The sequence below is a fragment of the Phoca vitulina genome, unplaced genomic scaffold, assembly GCF_004348235.1.
Source record: "Phoca vitulina isolate PV1807 unplaced genomic scaffold, GSC_HSeal_1.0 scaffold12, whole genome shotgun sequence".
NCBI classification, from domain to species: domain Eukaryota; kingdom Metazoa; phylum Chordata; class Mammalia; order Carnivora; family Phocidae; genus Phoca; species Phoca vitulina.
Window position 1 is genome coordinate 4,204,031 of NW_022589715.1, and position 19,273 is coordinate 4,223,303.

The 19,273-nt window shown below is 37.9% G+C and overlaps 2 protein-coding genes across 2 annotated transcripts in view; both read right to left on the reverse strand.

Annotated features, from left to right (window-relative positions):
• HEATR5B (HEAT repeat containing 5B) overlaps positions 1–19,273 on the reverse strand; it is a 109,433-nt gene that overhangs the window by 47,621 nt on the left and 42,539 nt on the right. Inside the window, exons 19-22 of the mRNA XM_032410292.1 lie at positions 18,839–18,998; positions 12,680–12,869; positions 10,293–10,462; positions 3,088–3,232 (exon numbers count right to left, since the gene is read on the reverse strand). Coding sequence (XP_032266183.1) covers positions 3,088–3,232; positions 10,293–10,462; positions 12,680–12,869; positions 18,839–18,998 — 665 coding nt within the window. The remainder of the gene's footprint in view (positions 1–3,087; positions 3,233–10,292; positions 10,463–12,679; positions 12,870–18,838; positions 18,999–19,273) is intronic.
• LOC116636008 (stromal membrane-associated protein 1-like) lies at positions 12,878–15,066 on the reverse strand. The gene is given in 2 exon segments (XM_032410293.1): positions 12,878–14,154; positions 14,157–15,066. Coding segments are annotated over 2 exon segments (1,269 nt in total). The 3' UTR covers positions 12,878–13,795.

A 19,273-nucleotide genomic window follows, 5' to 3' on the forward strand; every position in this document is an offset into this window, starting at 1 on the left:
ATAAAGGTAAAACTCTGATCCTTAAGACTGATTATTCTGAGGTATTTTAAACAAATCTCCAGGGAATGCTCAATAAATATACATTTCTTTCTAAAAAAGAGAAAGTATGGGAATGAGACATATTTCTAAGTAAAATCTACTTAGATTTAATGGACTGAAAAATCATTATTGTATATTTGTTGGAAGAACAAAGTGAAATTTATTCAGTCTTATAGTTTAGGTTTTTAAAAATCTATAAAGCCAGAACACAAATTATAAATGGATTATATCCTAAAAGATCATTTAAAAACTGGGAAAATCCTTTCCAAGAAACATACAATCAAAAAGTCATATTGAGTGGGGAGATGGATAAAATAGATGGAGGGGATTAAGAGGCACAAACCTCAAGCTAAAAAATAAGTAAGTCACAGGGTTGAGAAGCACAGCACAGGGCATAGTCAATAGTACTGTAATAACATAATGACAGATGGCGACTACACTTGTCACGGTGCGCACTGCCTCAAGGACAGAACTGTGGAAGCACTATGTTGTACCCCTGAAACTAATATAACATTGTATGTCAGTTATACTTCAATTAAAAAAGTAATATTGTTACAAAATAGTAGTTAAATGTCTTGCTTTATCTGAAAATCTTTTTGTTCTTAGAAACAGCAGAAGTTGTACAACTAGCAACCTTAAGAAGGAATACTATGAGGCTCTGAAGACTGAAGCCCTTTGAACCTTGAAGACAGTGAAACAAAGGGATGTAAACTGAAAGTGGCTCTTTTAGTTGAGTCATTCCAAAGACAAAATAAGGGCAAGTTTGCAGAAAATAGCCACAGTGAGAGGAGCTCAGATAGTAGTCAAAGTCAAAAGCTTTGATTCCAAGGAAGGAGAACATTAGTGAGAAATTAGGCATAGAGGCCTATTTTTCACTTAGCAGCTGATAGTGACTATGTTCCCGTATCAGGAATTATACTTCTACAACATTAATTTTCATAGCTACATAGCAAACTAAAAAAAAAAACAGAGAGAGAGAGAGAACATTGATTGATCACTGAGGGTAAATTCCTAAAAGGGGAATCACTAGGTCAAGGGTAAGCTGACAAAAAATACTGACAAATCCAGAAAATTTGTATGACTTTACATTTCTTTCTACCAGCACTATAAGATATTTCTCTTTTATTCATACCTCTCTCAGTGCTGGTTATAATCATTATTTTTAATTTGGTCAGTTTTATAGAAGAAAAATGCTATCTTATGATTGTATTGACTTGTAATTATTTAATCACTGGAGGTTGAAAATATTTCATATGTTGACATTTCTTAAACATGTTTCTTATGCTCTCATGATTTTCTATAGATGCAGAAGAGAGTTAACATAGCAGGCCTGAGATGACTTAGTAAGGCCTAAAATTCAGATTAGCTCTCAGCTAGCATCCTGGTGAACTGGGTTTCAGGAGGGTTCCCACCATTTCCTGGTCAAAGTGGCTCACTATGCCTAAACTGTTTGTACAAACGGTATGGTTTATGCTGAACAACTGCTTGCCTTTTAAAGTCTGGACTTTTGGAACATGTTAGGCAGACCATGCCTAGTCACCCAGAGCCCAATAAAAACCTTGGGCACCGAGCCCCTGACAAGGTTCCATGATAGACATTTCATATGTTGTCAAGACTCATTGCTGGGGAGTCAAGCAGCTCCTGCGTGACTTCATGGGGCGTGGGCTCTTGGAAACCTGCACCTGGTTTGCTCCAGAATTCACACCAAGTGCCTTTTCCCTCTGCAAATTTTGCTTTGTATCCAGTTGCTGTAACAAATCATAGCCATAAGCATGACTATATGCTAAGTCCTTCTAGTGCATCATCAAACCTCGGGGTGGTCTTAGGACCCCCAACACATTAAGTTTTAAAAACATTAAAATGTAAACATGCACACTTCAATAAATAAAATAAATTAATAAATATATTTTGCAAGTACTTCCCCTCTTAGTTTGTCTCTCAATTTTGATTATGGTGACTGAGGAGTATAAGCTTTAAAATATTACATGTAGTCAGGAGAATTCTATAATTATTTTTGGTGCTATGTTTTCTCTCTAAAAAGCAATAGTATTTACTGTATAAATAACTTCTTTCACATTCTGCAATACAGTATATTTGTTAATAGAGCTCTTATACTACCCTAAAATTGAAGTTATTTTAGTATCTTGCTTCTTAGTACCCAAGCAACTTCTATGCATTAGAAAGCTCTTATGAGTAAAAATTTTCTCTCACAATAGGGGAAATATCTGTCAGTTAAGCTCTGAAAAAGCTCCCAAGCAACCTATCCCTAGAGACCAAAAGGCCAGCTATGAAATTCAAGCTATACTTAAAACCCCCCAAAAAGCAGAAAGAACTAAAGAAAGCAAAGATCTATCTTTTGCTACCCAAACACCTACTGACATTTCTTTTATTGGTTACTCTAGCTTTCCCTTCTTGAGGAAAAGTTACATCACAGAGTCAACTAGTATCAGAGACTGGAAGCTTTCAGGTACCCCCAAAATAGGTCATTTCTCTTTCCAAAAGTCTATTAGTGATACAAAGCAATATCCTTAGAGTTAGTTATTCATTATATAACTAAATCATCCTGAAGGGATGGCACAAGTACCTTGATACTAAATGCTATGTACTTTTTTTTTTTTAGCTCCAAACCTCAAAAAAGGTAAAAGTGTAAAATTACCAAGAAAATAATACTAGAATTTTTATTTTATTTTATTTATTTTTTAAAGATTTTATTTATTTATTTGACAGAGAGAGACACAGTGAGAGAGGGAACACAAGCAGGGGGAGTGGGAGAAGGAGAAGTAGGCTTCCTGCTGAGCAGGGAGCCCGATGCGGGGCTCGATCCCAGGACCCTGGGATCATGACCTGAGCTGAAGGCAGACGCTTAATGACTGAGCCACCCAGGCGCCCCGATACTGGAATTTTTAAAGTGATAATGGTTTTATATTTAACTTAAAAGAATAAGAAGATTGACCATACTTGAAAGCAAAAATGTTATTTAAAGAGTAATATTCATTTGAAATGTTAAGTATTTAAACAAAAAGAATATTGACTAATAAAGTAACTTACGAGTACCAGGGTTTTCCTTGTCGCCTGCATTTTTTGCTAGGCTCATGGCATATTCACATACTTCAGCGGCTTCTCTTTGTGCAAGCTGCCGGAGACAAGCCACAGCAGCTCGGCGAAGTAGCAAATGGGAACTACATAAGTGAACCTGGAAGCCATAACATATTAGACAATTCTTTAAAAAACTGCAATCTCATTTGCCTAACGAATATGTATTAACACCTTACTTGTGAAGAGGCTCTTCATTTAACAACATCAGCTGTTAAATATATAGTCAAATAAAGGATTTTTGGAAAAATAATACCAATAAAGTATATAAAGAATATTTTAGTGGACAAAATAACTGTCTCAAGACCTGGTCGCTAAAGATGATACAATATACTTCCATGAAAATCCAGAAGAATCTCTTGCACATCTTATTTGACCCGTGGTCCTACTAAATGTTGTCATCTAAATTTTTTAAGTGCATGGAGATTATATGTAGTCAATGAAAAGTTAGGAGGCAGAGCACACAGCAAGAATTGAAGGAAAAGAGGGTATTTATTAAAATAAAAAAATAAAATCAAGCAAACACCTGGAAAGAATTCTAAAATGGGCCCTTTTGGAATAGAACTGTTTTTAATCTCAAAAGTTCCTGAAAAAATCAATGTAGTACACTTTAATACATGAAGGAAAGTAAAGACACAGCACAACATAATGATTAAGAGCTCAGGCTCTGGTTGCTAGACTGGATTTGAGTCTTGCTTGTCACTGACTCCTGTGTGACCTTACACAAGTTACTTAACCTCTCTGTGCCTTATTTGCCCATATGCAAAATGTGGAATACAGTGAAAATAAAATAAGTTAATACAAGTATTTTCCTTAGAACAGTGATAGAGACATGGTACTTGCTCATTATATATTAGCTATTATCATTATTACTATATTATTATTATTATAATATCATTATTACTATTATTATTACTATCATATTACTATAAATCTGACTCATCAAGAAAATATTAAATTATGTTCCATGTGCTTGCTTTTTAAGCAAGGAGATAAGTAATATATTTAGAAAAAAATCTCATCCAGAAATAGTGGAGGGGGGGAATAATTATATGGAATACACCACCTCTTCACAATGCTAGATAGTATATTTTTATACTACCAATATAGCATTTGTAATTCAAGATATATTTGCATAAAATTTATAGCCCATGAAATTTATACCAAGTATTAAAAATATATATATATATATATATGTGTGTGTGTGTGTGTGTGTGTGTGTGTGTATAATTGAGGAGAGAAAACCTTTTTATTTATTTATTTATTTATTTATTTATTTATTTCTAAAGATTTTATTTATTTGACAGAAAGAGAGACAGAGAGAGCAGGAACACAAGCAGGGGGAGTGGGAGAGGGAGAAGCAGGCTTCCCGCTGAGCAGGGAGCCCGATGCGGGGCTCGATCCCAGGACCCTGGGACCATGACCTGAGCCGAAGGCAGATGCTTAACGACTGAGCCACCCAGGCGCCCCCTGACTTTTTTTTCAATAAAACGTTTTATTCACTTCATTCCTTAAAATGAAGACATTTTAGAACTTCCAAATATCCTATAACTAGAAATCTTAAGCATGGTCATATGAGATGGGAAGAACAAGTCAGTTGCTCAGAGTTTTTGCCTTTTTATGTGTACAATGAGGACAATATCTGCTCTATCTTATATAATTGTGGTAAGAACACCATACAAATTTAATTTAGTTGCAACTAAATAGAATTGTAGCTAAGAGCAGTGCCTGACTGGCTCAGTAGGTGAAACATGCAACTCTTGATCCTGGGGTCAAGCCCCACGTTGGGCATAGAGTTTACTTAAAAAAAATTTTTTTAATGTAAAAAAAAAACAACAAAAAAAGAATTGTAGATGAGAAAATACACTCAACAAATATTAACTGGCAGAGACAAAGAGAAAAAAAGCTTTTCGTTTACCAAGTCTTTTCAAAAACTCCATTTTAATGATTCTGAGGCGTATTTTTTTCCATTTTAACATCTCTAATATTAGAGATGCAAATTACAATTGATGGTGTCTTACAGTCACTATAAACCAGGTAAAAGTAAAGACATATTTGTTTGACAACTTTCCCCAGACACCTTTTGGTAAAAGCCACAAAATAAAGAATAAAACATTAAATTTGATAAAAATATGTGGCTTCCTCATGGTCCTTTCTAGCCCCTTGGAGATAATCACAGTCTATGGTGACATCCATCATTATAGTTTCATTTAGCCAGTTCTTGAACCTTATATAAATGGAACCATGTAGTGTGCTCTCTTCTGTGTCTGGCGACTTGTCTGTGAGATTCACCCATGTGATTACATTTCACAGTTCATTTGCATTGCTGTGTAGTATTCTGTTGAATAATTATATCACTCTTTATCCACTGCTGACTGGTAGACAGGTCATTTCTGTGTTTTGGCTATTATGAATAACCCAGCAGTGAATATTCCTGTACATGTATTTTGGCACATATGCACATGTATTTCTGTCAGGTGTTTACTTAAGAGTGAAGTTTCTGGGTCACAGCATATGCGTATATTCAACTATTTTAGGTTATGCCGAATTATTTTCCAAAGAAGCTTGTTTTTCTTAGAATCCACAAACCTTAGGAACATTGTGTTGCTTGTTCCTACAGTAGACCTCCACCTTCCTATAAAAATGCCTGTTATTGGGCCCTTGGGTGGCTCAGTCGTTAAGCGTCTGCCATCTGCTCAAGTCATGATCCCAGGGTCCTGGGATCAAGCCCCACATCAGGCTCCCTGCTCAGCGGGAAGCCTGCTTCTCCCTCTCCCACTCCCGGTGCTTGTGTTCCCTCTCTCGCTGTCTCTCTCTCTGTCAAATAAATAAATAAAATCTTTTTTAAAAAAATGCCTGTTATTTTACACTGTATGTCACCTTGCTATCCCTTGCTGTGCCCACCATATACACATCCCGGACAATCAGACCCCCCGGCTCTGACAGTGATGACCTGGGCATTCAGCTCAAGTCTTTCTCTCACTGACATTTCCTACAATTATCCCAGATGACCTAAGTGCCTATGTGTGGAATACTTCTGTCAGGACAGGAGAACGCATAACTGTGGTCACATGGTATAAAAAGCAGTTGCTGGGGCATGTGCGGTGCTCGGTCAGTTAAGTGTCTGACTCTTGATTTCAGCTCAGCTCATGATCTCAGGGTTGATGGGCATGGAGCCTGCTTAAGATTCTCTCTCTACCTCTCCCTTGCCCCACTCATGCTTGTGCATGCACACACACACACACACAACTCTTTCTCTCTCTCCCTCTCTCAAAAAAAAAAAAAAAACAAAAAAAACCAAACAGTTGCTTGCCAAGAGGGAAATAACAATAAGTCAGAGTGGTGGTTTTTCTTTCAAAGACACATTTTGAATAGTTCTAACATCATACAAATTTTAATACTTTTATACCATTTAAAGATTACTATGGTGAAACTCACCTCTCAATACATTTGCTGAAAAAAAAAATCACATTTCATTTGTGTTAGGTATTACACGTGGTATCACATAACATTGCCATTTCTGATGGAAATGATTGAGCAGAAATGAAAACAAAATTTATAAGAATCTGAACTGATTTCTAATTTGGATGAACCCATGTGTGGACTATTTTTCAGTGTCAAAAGAACTGGTAACAGAGACCACATGGGGGCTTTCAGCAATGTGGAAACAAGATGACCCCTTGAATGGCCCATTTTCTCATCTCTATCCTGCCATATCATCTCCTTCCTACCAGCTACCTGTAATCTCACTACTTAGCCTTTTGGAGAGGGTTCAGGAAAGGTCTTGAACATGCCTTGTAATAAAACCCTTGGTGTTCCGCTAAGGAAATCAGTTTTGAGGCATTATCTCGTGTTAATACACAGAAAGCTCATTGCGTAGCCTATGTTTATTGATAACCTCCACTGAGATAAGGAAATTCACATTATTACTTTACCAGATCCTCTTAAATGTGTTCCATCTCATAAGGTCAACCTCCATAGTATAATTATATTTAAGGAGAAAAAAAATGCAGAGAGGAACAAGACTAAAGCTAAAGACTGTGTTTTCATCATGTTTGTCAGTTATCTAAGCTGTATCATGTAACATCTTGCTCGTTCATGTAGAGCCACCTTGCTCAAGAGATGTCATCAATGCCTTCAGAGGTTAGACATTAGACCATGGTTTTTGGCAGGATGCTACACATCTTTTTGCAGAATGCAATCAGGTGTAAACTATTCATCAACTATTTTCTTTGTGAATGTTTCCTGTACACAATTCATGTGCAACTGGTTTCTGCCCTGAAGCACACTCAGATTCTTTGATGGTCTAGGACTGGTTCAGATCCCCCTGGTCTATGGTGAAACAAGGGAAAATCTTGTTGCATAAGTTAAATATACCACATCAGATCTAACATCTAATATGTTGGCCCTTCCGTTCCTTCATCTCATCCTCAATAACCTTCTCCTCCCTTTATGGGAGCAATATCCTCCCATGGTTATATCTATCTTTCTTTCTCCCTATATATCGGCCTCCTGCTGTCTTTTCCTTCCTCCTTTATCCAAATGAGACCTCATAATGCATTATTATTTTAGCACTGTCTTGTTAACATCTTTATTTCTTTCATCCTGCTATCATTTAAGTGAATCTGCTTGGCCAAAGTCCAACTATGAATGTATCAAAGTATCTGGCTGCTCAATGGTTGGTTATAGGTGCTGAAGAAAAATCTTACAAGGTGAACTGCTACCATCATGATTCACACAATGGAGCCAAAAAAGGGTCACTACCCTCTGCTGAACCCTCAGTACTACCACAGAATCTTCTATTTCTCCAGTTAGTCCAATCTCCCACATTCCACTCTTCTCAAACTTCTTGCCCTCTTCTTTGCTCCCTCACTCATAAAACTTATCTTCCCTATTACTTGATTAAGAAAGTAAAAGTCATTAGATGATAGCTCCCCCAACTTCCAGCCACCAAATCCAAAAACCCACCTCTACCTACACTCATCCTCTCCTCTTTTCTTCATGTTGCACTGGGAGAGACATTCTCTTACTTGTGCCCTGGCAACTCCATCCCATCAGAAACCCTGGATGATTATCCACTCTCTGCCCCACAACTTAAACTCTCCCACTCTACTGGTTCCATCTCTTCAGCATTTAAGCCCTCACTCCTCACTACTGTAGGAGAAAAAGTCTTGCCTGACCCCATCACTCCTTTGACCTATGGCCCTCAGTCCTCTCCTATCAAGTCAACTTCAGAATGAAGTTTCTGTTCATAGCCCAGTGTATTTGGGCTTCCATTTGTAACCACTCTGCTAGATGAACTCTTGCTAAAGACACCATGTGACAAAAGTCAAAGGGCACATGATGGCTCTCATCTTGATCTCTCAACAAATATGTTACATAGCTGACAGCCCCTCTACTCCACTTGGCTTCTGTGAACACTACAAACTCCATTTTTCCTTTCATCTTCCAGATTGCTTCATAGTTTTCCTGATTCTTTTTCTTTTCCTTTTATAGGCTGGGTTCCTCATTCAGCATTCTCTCCCTGGTGATCTTAACTACTCCTGTCTTTATTTCCCATCTAAATTCTTATGCCTCTCAAATTTAAGTTTCCAACCAAATTTCTCTTTTCTGAGCTCCAGGCCATGAAACTACCAATTATCTAAAACTGAATTAATTATATCCACTCTTCCCAACTTCTTCCTATTCCAGTGTTACCAATCTCAGGAAATTATATTTCTATGTTCAAGTCAGAACGTGGATTACATCCTTCTCTCTTCTCCTTATGGCCAATTAATCAACAGATTCTACTGATTCTTCCTCTCTTTTTTTTTTTTTTTAAGATTTTATTTATTTGAGAGAGAAAGAAAGCGAGAGACAGAGCACGAGTGGAGGGGGAGGGGCAGAGGGAGAGGGAGAAGCAGACTCCCTGCTAAGCAAGGAACTTGATCCCAGGACCGTGGGATCATGACCTGAGCTGAAGGCCAACACTTAACTGACTGAGCCACCCAGGTGTCCCCACTGATTCTTCCTCTTAAATATCACTCAATTCTATTTATTTTTCCCTATTCAAATTGCTGCCAATATAGAGCAAGTCATTATCACCTCCCTCCTAGAGCACCATAATTCTCTAAGTCCAAAGTTTAATACATCTAGAAAGCCTGCATGATCTCTCACCTGGCTAAGTGTCCAGCCTCATTCCGTGCCCAGGCCCCACCCACCCCTTCTCTCTCAGCCCTAACCACACCAACTAAACAGTTTCTCAAATGTGTCACATTCCTTCCCATTTGGGGGCCTTTCATATATTTTTCCGTCTGCCTAAAAATAAATGCTGTCTATTGCAATATTACGCTTTCTCCTGAACTAACTCTTATTTGTCCTGCAGATCACACCTTCAGTATCATTTTTTCAGGTAAATCTTTTCTGAATGCCTGGATTCTGACAGGCTCCCCTGTTGTGTGTTTTCCTATAGCCTCTTCTAGCACTTATCTGTTTTTTGTGTTTTTTTAATTAAAGATTTTATTTATTTGACAGAGAGAGACACAGCGAGAGAGGGAACACAAGCAGGGGGAATGGGAGAGGGAGAAGCAGGCTTCCCGCGGAGCCGGGAGCCCGATGCGGGGCTCGATCCCAGGACCCTGAGATCATGACCTGAGCCGAAGGCAGACGCTTAATGACGGAGCCACTCAGACGCCCCCACTTATCTTATTTGTAAATAATTATTATTGACCATGTTCCCTTGTAAACTATAAATTTCAGTATGGCAGAAGCTTCATCTTGTCTCATCTACAAATGTATTCCCAGGACTTTGCATGGTATGTGACATGTAGGTGGCTCTCAATAAGTACTTACTAAGTGAACAAATTAATGACTATGATGATAGCAACAGACCCTCAGAAGTTATCAATCAAACTTCAGGACATAAAATTCTGAATGGGAAAGACTAAAAATATGATGCATTCTTAGCCAAGAAATAAACAGTTCATCAAAATATTTCTTAAAAGGTGAAAAAGGAAACCAGTAAATAAAAATGAACAGTCATAAAATGACTATTGAAGGTGAAACTCTAGAATGCACAATCCAGAAAGCTTACACTTTTTGTTTTGATCTAGTTTAATCTTTTGGGAAACAAATTTGGGGCTCCCTAAGTAAATCAATGAATGAAACAGTTTTATACTTACACACAGGCTCGGAACAAGACTAGAGAGATTGACATGTCGTGGTGCAAACATGTGTAGCTGCTGAAGGCAAGATATGGCAGCTGCCTGAACCAGAGAATCTGAATGGTCCTGGGTTATTGCACAACCCACCAAACAAGAAGAACGAATGGTGGAAATTGTTGCTCCATTCCCTGGTAGCAAAATCAAAGAAAATGCAAAATGCTATTATTAGTACTACCAAAAACAATCATCTTCTAAACAACCCCTTTCTGATCACTATTCAGATTGTTTTGAAGACAAGAAGTCTGCAAAGTCCATAGAAATGACTTCAAAACATGACTGTATATGGATGACAATAATATATCCCTCCTAGATTTAGCTAGGTTTATAGAAATCCCCTAGGAAACTATATTGTCCTTTAAACCCATCATTGTTTTACTTGAAAGAGCCAGAAGATTCCTCATTCTCTGTCCAACCAATATTATCACTATATTATTTAATAACTCCAAATCCTACTTTCCTAAGAATTAATGAAAACTTTTACAGAGATAGTCAGGAAAAATAATAATAGTATTATATACTGTGTAAAAACATCTTAATTGCCTATTATAAGTGCTTTAAAATTTTTGCCAGTGTAATTTATATACATATAATGCCAAACAAAGAAATCATAGTCATATAGAGTCGCATTCTAGTTTGAAATACATATTGCCTCATCATCACTGCATCGGAAAACACTTGATAAACACCTATGTTTAATCAGGCACATATTTATCCTGTCCATATCCTTATGATAACACTGGAAGAAAAAATTACCAACTTTCTCAAAGAGGACACTGAGTGCAAGAAAAAGTGTCTAAATCACGTATTTTCCAATTCCTAGCATTCTTCAGTAAGATTTTTTCATTTTTGGATTCTTTCTTTTTTAAAAATATCTGTCCAGAGGCAGACAACACAGCATAGTGGTTAAGAATGCATGCAAAGGAAACTGATGTGGGCTTCATCTCTGGCTCCAACCACTCACTAGCTATACAAAACCATGGAAAAGCTCTTAATCTCTCCCAGCCTCAGAGTTTCATCTGTCAAATGGAGAGATGCACCTATCTCAGGATGCTGTTAGAATTAAATGAGATAATGTGTATAAAAATCTTGACCCAGTGAAAGCATTTACTAAATGATAGGGGAAAAAGGGAAAACTCTGAAAATGGATGATACATTCAGGATAAATTCATAATAATTTTCTGCCTTCTGTGTTTCATTCAACCTTTAGTAAAATTATGTCAGTGGAATTGTGTAGTTAGAATATGGGCCTCAGGATCATAGATCTGTCACTCGGTTAAGTAACTTTAGGCAAGTTACTAATCTTCTCTGAGCTTGGTTCCTCATAGAAAAATTACATAATATTATCTCCCTTATGGGAGTGGGTTTTCAAACTATGTTCCTGATCTTTAGAATTCAAAAAAACAGTGAAGCAGAAGTCCATGAAGACAAGTGGATGGTACTCCAGGACAAAGGAACTCCACTTTTCATCTTTGTCTTCATGGAGCTCCAGGTAAAATTTAATTTAGAAAGGCTTCCTCTGGGGGTGCCTGGTGGCTTAGCTGGTTAGGTCTCCAACTCTTGACTTCGGCTCAGGTCATGATCTCAGGATCATGAGATTGAGCCCTGTGTTGAGTGTGGAACCTGCTTAAGATCTTCTCTCTCCCTCTGCCCCTCCCAGCTCACACTTTCTCTCTCTCTCAAAAAAAAAGGAAAGGCTTTCTCTGCTCAAAACTTCAAATAATAGTCAGTCATAGGTATGTTGTAGGGATTAAATAAAATAGCGTATATAAAAAGCAGAGTTGATGGGGCGCCTGGGTGGCTCAGTCGGATAGGTGTCTGCCTTCGGCTTGGGTTGTGATCCCGGGGTCCTGGGATCGAGCCCCACATCGGGCTCCCTGCTCAGTGGGAAGCCTGCTTCTCCCTCTGCCTCTGCCTGCCACTGCCCCTGCTTGTGCTCTCTCTCTCTCTTTCTCTGTCAAATAAATAAATAAAATCTTAAAAAAAAAAAAAGCCGAGTTGAGGGGTGTCTGGGTGGCTCAGTCCGTCAAGCACCTGTCTTTGGCTCAGGTCATGATTGAGCCCCAAGTTGAGTCGGGCTCCTTGCTCAGCAGGGAGTCTGCCCCTCCCTCTGCCTCCCCCTCCCCCTGCTTGTGCTCTCTCTGTCTCTCTCTCTCTCAAATAAATAAATAAAATAAATCTTTAAAAAAAAAGCAGAGTTGTAGGCCTTCGGTAAATAAGAAGCACTCAGTACACAGTCATCAGTAATTATTACTATTACAAGTTTTCATTAAGCAACATGATAGCGACATTCAGGAAACTGAAAGATAGCAATGTCTAGTTCCTTTATTTAAGATGAATTTACTCACCTTGTAGCTCAGGGCCAACAGTAGTTATTATGGCACCCAGGCATCTACCCAAACATTGATGAACTTCCGTATGTGAAGGTGGGACTGTCAACAGCAAGGTAAGAACTAGAGATAATGTTGGTTCCACATATCCACGATACATTGGGCCACTAGAATCCACTATAAGAGCAAGTGAATGAAGAGACCATGTCTGGAATGAAATATAATTTTATTTAGTGGTAAGGAATAATTCGAGTATACTGAATTGATTTTTTAACTTAAATGTTAATAAATATTAACACCTTATTTTTTTTTATGGATTCATCTGTTTAATATAGGGATATAACATTTTGTCAATACTAGGCACCATAAAATGTAAACACAATTACTGTCATAAACCTGGATATACCTTCAAGGATTCAAAGTGGCTTTGTTTAGTTACCCTGTTTGCATATAGTGCAGAGAAAGGTCTTCATGTTATTAGCACTATATACATAAGAAGAGATCCAAATTACAGGAGAGGCAGATAAAATTTGAGTTCTTTAAACATTCGTTAAACTAAGTTTTGTAGTAACATCCAGGTTTATCTTCCTTTCACTAACCATGTTCCCTGTTAAGCACATCATAACAACAGCACAGTGAAGTGAATGATGAAATAAAAGAATTTTGATACACTAGAAAACAGTACTCAGTGATACATTTACATTCTATTTATATGATTAAACATTTGATCATACAGTACCTTCGTAAGGATTACTGGCTAATTTGGGGGTGTGGTTTATACTGTTAGAGGTATTACTAACATGATAACTACTTCCCTTATATGCAGATATTAGAGCTATAATTTTATTGAGAGTAAAACTGATACTGCAAGTTGATTGAGCAGCTTCTCAAATAATGTGGTTTATGAAATCATGGGAAATGAGCAAAGCTGCCCTTGACATAAAATGGTTTCTCAACGTGCTTTTCACATCAAATTTAATCAGTACAGACCAACACGGTCAGTCAGGTAATTCTTAATATGAACAAATGAGGAAAAAGAAAAAAAATATATGTACATGAATAAACAGGGGAACTAGATGCGTTTTAGCAAGGAGTGTCAGGTGGTAGTTCTGGATGAAACTTGCACTGCAGTTTTCACTTCCACAGCTGTGTGCTGAGAGTCTGACCCGATGAGCTTCTAGACCATCCTGCTGTTGTGTTGGGGGGCTGGCCAAAACCCACTGTTGGGTTCGTACTACTGATACTCATGCCAGCCATTTGCTGATTCATCTGTGAGAGGTTCCGCTGGGGCTGTTGAGCTTGCGGCAGGCCAGACTTACTCTGGGGTGCACCCATCTGTCCCACCATTCCTCCTTGGGGGCCAACCACATTTGGAAGAAGTGGCATCACACTAGTTTGTGCATTTCCCATAAACCCCTTGGGCATGGGCATGCCCACCATCATGCTTGCACTCCGTCCCATCACATTTCCGAGAAGGCCAGGAGCTGCAGGTGTATATTTGTGGGTCCCATAAACACACCAGGAGTACTCTGCTGCTGAATGAAGGTTCCTGTACCATATAAAGGTAAGATGGAGTCTTTGGAGAGTTGTTTCTTTGCCACCTCTTCTGACTTTGTAGCTTGCTCGGTGAACAGATCCAGATCTCCAGATATTCCTGTAGACAAAGTGGCAGCTGCAGGTATAGAGGGCGTCCCCTCAGCTGGGGGTATGACAGTTGCAGGTAAGGGATTAGAGATCATTGGTCCAAAGATGTCTAGATCATCATTCAGGGATGGCACCGTGGTTGTGTTCCCATTGGTCACTGGTGCCTCAGCAGGGCCATCAAGTCCTAAAAGATCAAGAGTGGGCTCCACAGCTTTTTTAGGGCTGGTACTTTTTTTGGGCTCCAACTGCTGATCTTTCTTCTGCAGCTTTTCAGTTGTAAGAGGTTTTGCAGGCTTTTCTGGCTCCTTTTCTTTCTTTTTCTCTTCTTCTTTTTTTTTCCTTTTCTTTATTTGTAATAGCTATTGCATTTTATCGTAGTATTTCTTCTTTTCATATTTATCTCTGATGAAAAATTCCACTGCTTGATCTGTCTGTGGTCTTTGAAAATTCTCTGGAAGATTGGCTTCATAGAGTAGTCTTGCTTTAGTATTTTCCATATCTTGCATGCACTGTATCTGTTGTGGTGTACATTGGTCTAGGTTGACTGACTTGACCCTGGATATATGAACCCCAAGATTTCCATGGATTCCAGCACATCTGATGCAAATAAATACACCAATATTCCAGGAAGCCCATCGAGGACCTTTGGCCTCACAGTCGGCGCAGTACTTTTTGTCCTCCTCCCTCAGCAGCTTGGGCAGGATGAGCTGGTGCTGCTCGTTCAGCTTCTGAGTCTTCTCCCGGCAGGAGCCCGTCGCCATCTCAGCAGCGGGGGGTGGGGGGGTGGGGGGGGCGGGGGAGGGAGCCCGGGGCAGCTATGGCAGCGGCGGACTCGGGCAGGAGCTGGGCAGCATGAACACACCTGGAGCCGCCGAGACCGCATGGAGATTCAGCCCAGGAAGCGGCGGCGGCAGCAGCTGGAACTGGAGGAGGAGCGGCGGCCTAACACCTTAATTTTTAATCAATGATCTAAAAATACTTTAACCAAAGCAACTGATGTACAAGTGTTATGTTTAAGTTTCTCTGCAGCATGGCTTTGAGTGTCAAATAAAATTTCGATGATGAATTCATTTTCTTCTATTATAATGTACATCTATCTCATACATTCAAAAGACCATGACTTATGTAATAAGCATTTGATTTAGTGGATGCTTATGGACATCAAATATATTTTTATTGCCTGTATTGCGGAGTTTTGCTAAATAATGAGCCTGAAATAGAACAATCACCATCACAATGTTCTGTACTCGGATACATTTCTATAGCAATGATATTCACGTATCAGCTCTTCAAGTGCATTGAACCATTTCAAGCCCCTATTTATGCCTACTAAGCACAAAGTAATCTTACTGGCTAATAGCATTTCCAAAACTAATCCCAGAGCAGCATATTGTAATCAGCACAGGCTTGAGAAAATTAAGTCCTTTAAACTGCCTACATCCAGCTGTAGAAGAACTTATCTTTTATTTCTGCTGCTGGCAGCTCAAAAGGAGAGCTATACTACTGGGCTGAGGACAGAGAGATCTCAACTTGCCAACAAACGAAAAAAAAAAATCCACACCTCAACTTTTACTACCTATCAATCTGCTGTAATCCTAGAGAACTCAGCAACCTGACTTGGACAGATATGTACAGAAACCACATCCACTGACAAGAGCTAGCAGAAAATAATAGGGATATAGCAACTTGAGGGAGGAAGACTAGAGCAAACATTCTGGAGAAAATGATTAAATGTAAGAAATAGAGGTGCCTTGGGTGCCTGGGTGGCTCAGTTGGTTAAGCGACTGCCTTCGGCTCAGGTCATGATCCTGGAGTCCCTGGATGAAGTCCCGCATCGGGCTCCCTGCTCGGCAGGGAGCCTGCTTCTCCCTCTGACCCTCCCCCATCTCATGTGCTCTCTCTCTCTCTCTCTCTCATTCTCTCTGTCTCAAATAAATAAATAAAATCTTTAAAAAAAAAAAAAAAGAAAGAAAGAAAGAGAGGTGCCTGGCTGGCTCAGTCAGTAGAGCATCAACACTTGATTTCAGGGTTGTGAGTTCAAGCTCCACATTGGGTGCAGAGATTACTTTAAAAAATAAGTAATAAAAAATAAATGTACAGAACAAAAAGCACTTTAATAAAACTGTAGTAAGAATTTTTTAGGCCATATAAATTAAAGCACAAAGGAGATTCTAGAAGTGTTTTTTTTTTTTAAAAACCCAGGATTTATATTAAAGATGCAATGGAAAACTGGAAAAACAATAGCTACTGCTAAAAACCAGAATCATGATTTTGAGGATCAATGGAAGATTATCATATAACATTGAGTGAAAATACCAAAAAATAAAAATAATGAGGAAAAAAGACAAGATCTAATATATGAATAATACTAGTTCCAAAAAGAGAAAAAGATAAACTTATATAGAATTTGATGAACTTCACAGGAAAAGTCTTACACGCTGCCAAACAAAAATGTAAGGTTACAGATGTACATCTATATTTCAGGTAAGTTTCTTAGCAAAAGCAATGAAAAGATGGGGAATAAAGATTGCTGTGATGCCTGTAACTATCTATTAATTCAGAAGTTTATCACATAAACCATTGTCTTTTACAAGTGTGAAATGCATGCGTAGTATAAAGGAAAATGAATTCATCACTAAAGTCTCATTTCTGGATACGCAAAGCCACACTGCAGAGAAACTTTAAACACAATATTTGTACACCAGTGGCTTACATATTGCCTTTAATTTCCTAAAGAACATAACTGAAAGTTTTCAGAGATAAATGATTAAAATTTGAGATGTTAATATTTACTGAAATTTAACTTTAAAAAAAGACTACCATTAGCCTCTTATGTGCAACACCAGAATACAGAAAATCCTGAAACATTTATGAATAATGAAAGAAAAGGATTGTGTGCCAGGAATAGTATACTCAACTAAAATTCATTCAAATGTGAAGGCAAAATAAAGCCATGTTTTAGATATGCAAGGATTAAAAAAGCATACCATTCAAGCTAATGATTGTTGGAGGAATTTTTCCTATCCAATGAAAATGTAAAAAAGAACAAAGATCTCAAGACAGGAGTTGAGGATACAAAGAAGAAAGTATTATTGAAAAATAAATCTCTGGTGATTACAGTTAAATAGATGTAGCCAATAATAGGACTGTAAAGTATAATTTTTGAGTTAGGATTCTTAAAACAGAAGAGACATTAGGGAAAACTTAAGAAAATCTACTATACTCTTCTTGTGCAGATATACGGTAGCACTGAGGGAATGTAACTGATACAAATTTTAGTAAGATGTCCTGTCATATTAAAATAATTGTGCAGAGTGGTCACTTAGAGGAGTGTGATTTTAAGAAATTAAAAGCAAGAGAAGGCTGAGAAGAAGGTGAAGACAAAAGAAAGCAAACTACCACCATGCTCTTTTGAGGGGCACCTAGGTGGCTCAGTTGGTTAAGCGTCTGACTCTTGATTTCATGACTCAGGGTTGTGAGATCAAGCCCCATGTCGGGCTCCACACTGAGCGTGGAGCCTGCTTAAGATTCTCTCTCCCTCTCCCTCTGCCCTTACCCTGCCCCTGCTTGCATGCTCTCTCTCTCTAAAAAAGAGTAAATTAAATTAAAAAAATAAAATAAAGCAGCAACTTTTTAGGTAAAATGTTCTTCTAGTCCACTGTGAAAATAGAATTTTTTAAAAAGCAGTGTAGCACCTTATCCCTTAAGGGATAAGCTTACTTGATTTTTGTTTCTAACCTTTTTGGGAGTTTTGGGCTTTACACAGCTGGAAACTTTTACCAAGAAGTCAAAGACAAACTAAGCCTGTAGACTAGAATCCTCTGATGGATTTACTGTCTCTTATCTAACTGTGAAGGAACTTATTAATAAACTAATGATAGGCCCTAATGCTAAATCAATTTGTCTCTTTTCCCAATTTGCATTCCCAATACGAAGTCAGTAAAAATTGAATGTTACTAGATTCATATACTCTTAATATTTTTAGGTGTATCAATGTGAGGTGGCAAATCAAGAGCACAGTATATCTTCACACAAGTGAACCTCTTGCCTTTCATTGCAGTTATATTTCATTGTATATAAAATGTTTAAGGAGAAACAAACAAACAAAAAATTCCAGGAGGAGACTTGAAGATTCAACCAAAAACATTGGACCTGGGATGGTATATAAGTGGGAAGAGAGAGAGATGGTCATTAAAAGAAACTTAATCAATTTAGCAAATGTAAGGAAATGCAAAAAAAAAAAAAAAAAGAGAAAACAAGTACAAAAGACAGTAAGTAATAAAAAGAAACTATGCTTCAAGAAATATATATGAATGGATTAAGTTCCCAGAGTAAGGTAGATTTAAGATTAGGTTAAAATACAAAATCCTGTTCTACATTTTTATAAGTAAGACTCATAAAATAAAATGACAGAGAAAGACTCTAATACATTTTTTGAACAAATTATCAGAATCATTACTATTTAACAACAACTAATAGTCCTAAAAATATTATTTAAAAATTTCATAATAAAGAAAAAAATCAACATTATACCTGAACTTCAGAGGATGTTCCATCTTGTGCTAGAGCCAATAAAATGCTGACACTGGTTTTTAGATGTTGTCCTGAGCCGATACCACCAACATAGCGATGCAAGCAGCCCAGAGCCAATGAATGCCCAGTTCTGGATACAACATCGCGGGCTGATTTCAACCTGAAAAAAAGTTATGCTTCAGAAATTGGTTTTTCTATTTCCCTATGGAAATCGGAAAAGACTACAGTTATGATTACTTCTTTTTCCACTCCCTACCAAGAGTTAGAGATTAATGACAATGGTTGGTGAAAGTGACATATTTCATGGAATAAAGCCTATTTTTATTTTAAAGAAAATGTGAAAGAAGAATCACAACTTCTCAGTTTTAAACATTATTCCTTGAAAAGTCAAGAATCATTTGAAAAATATTTTTATTATTGGTGTTTTAAATAAAA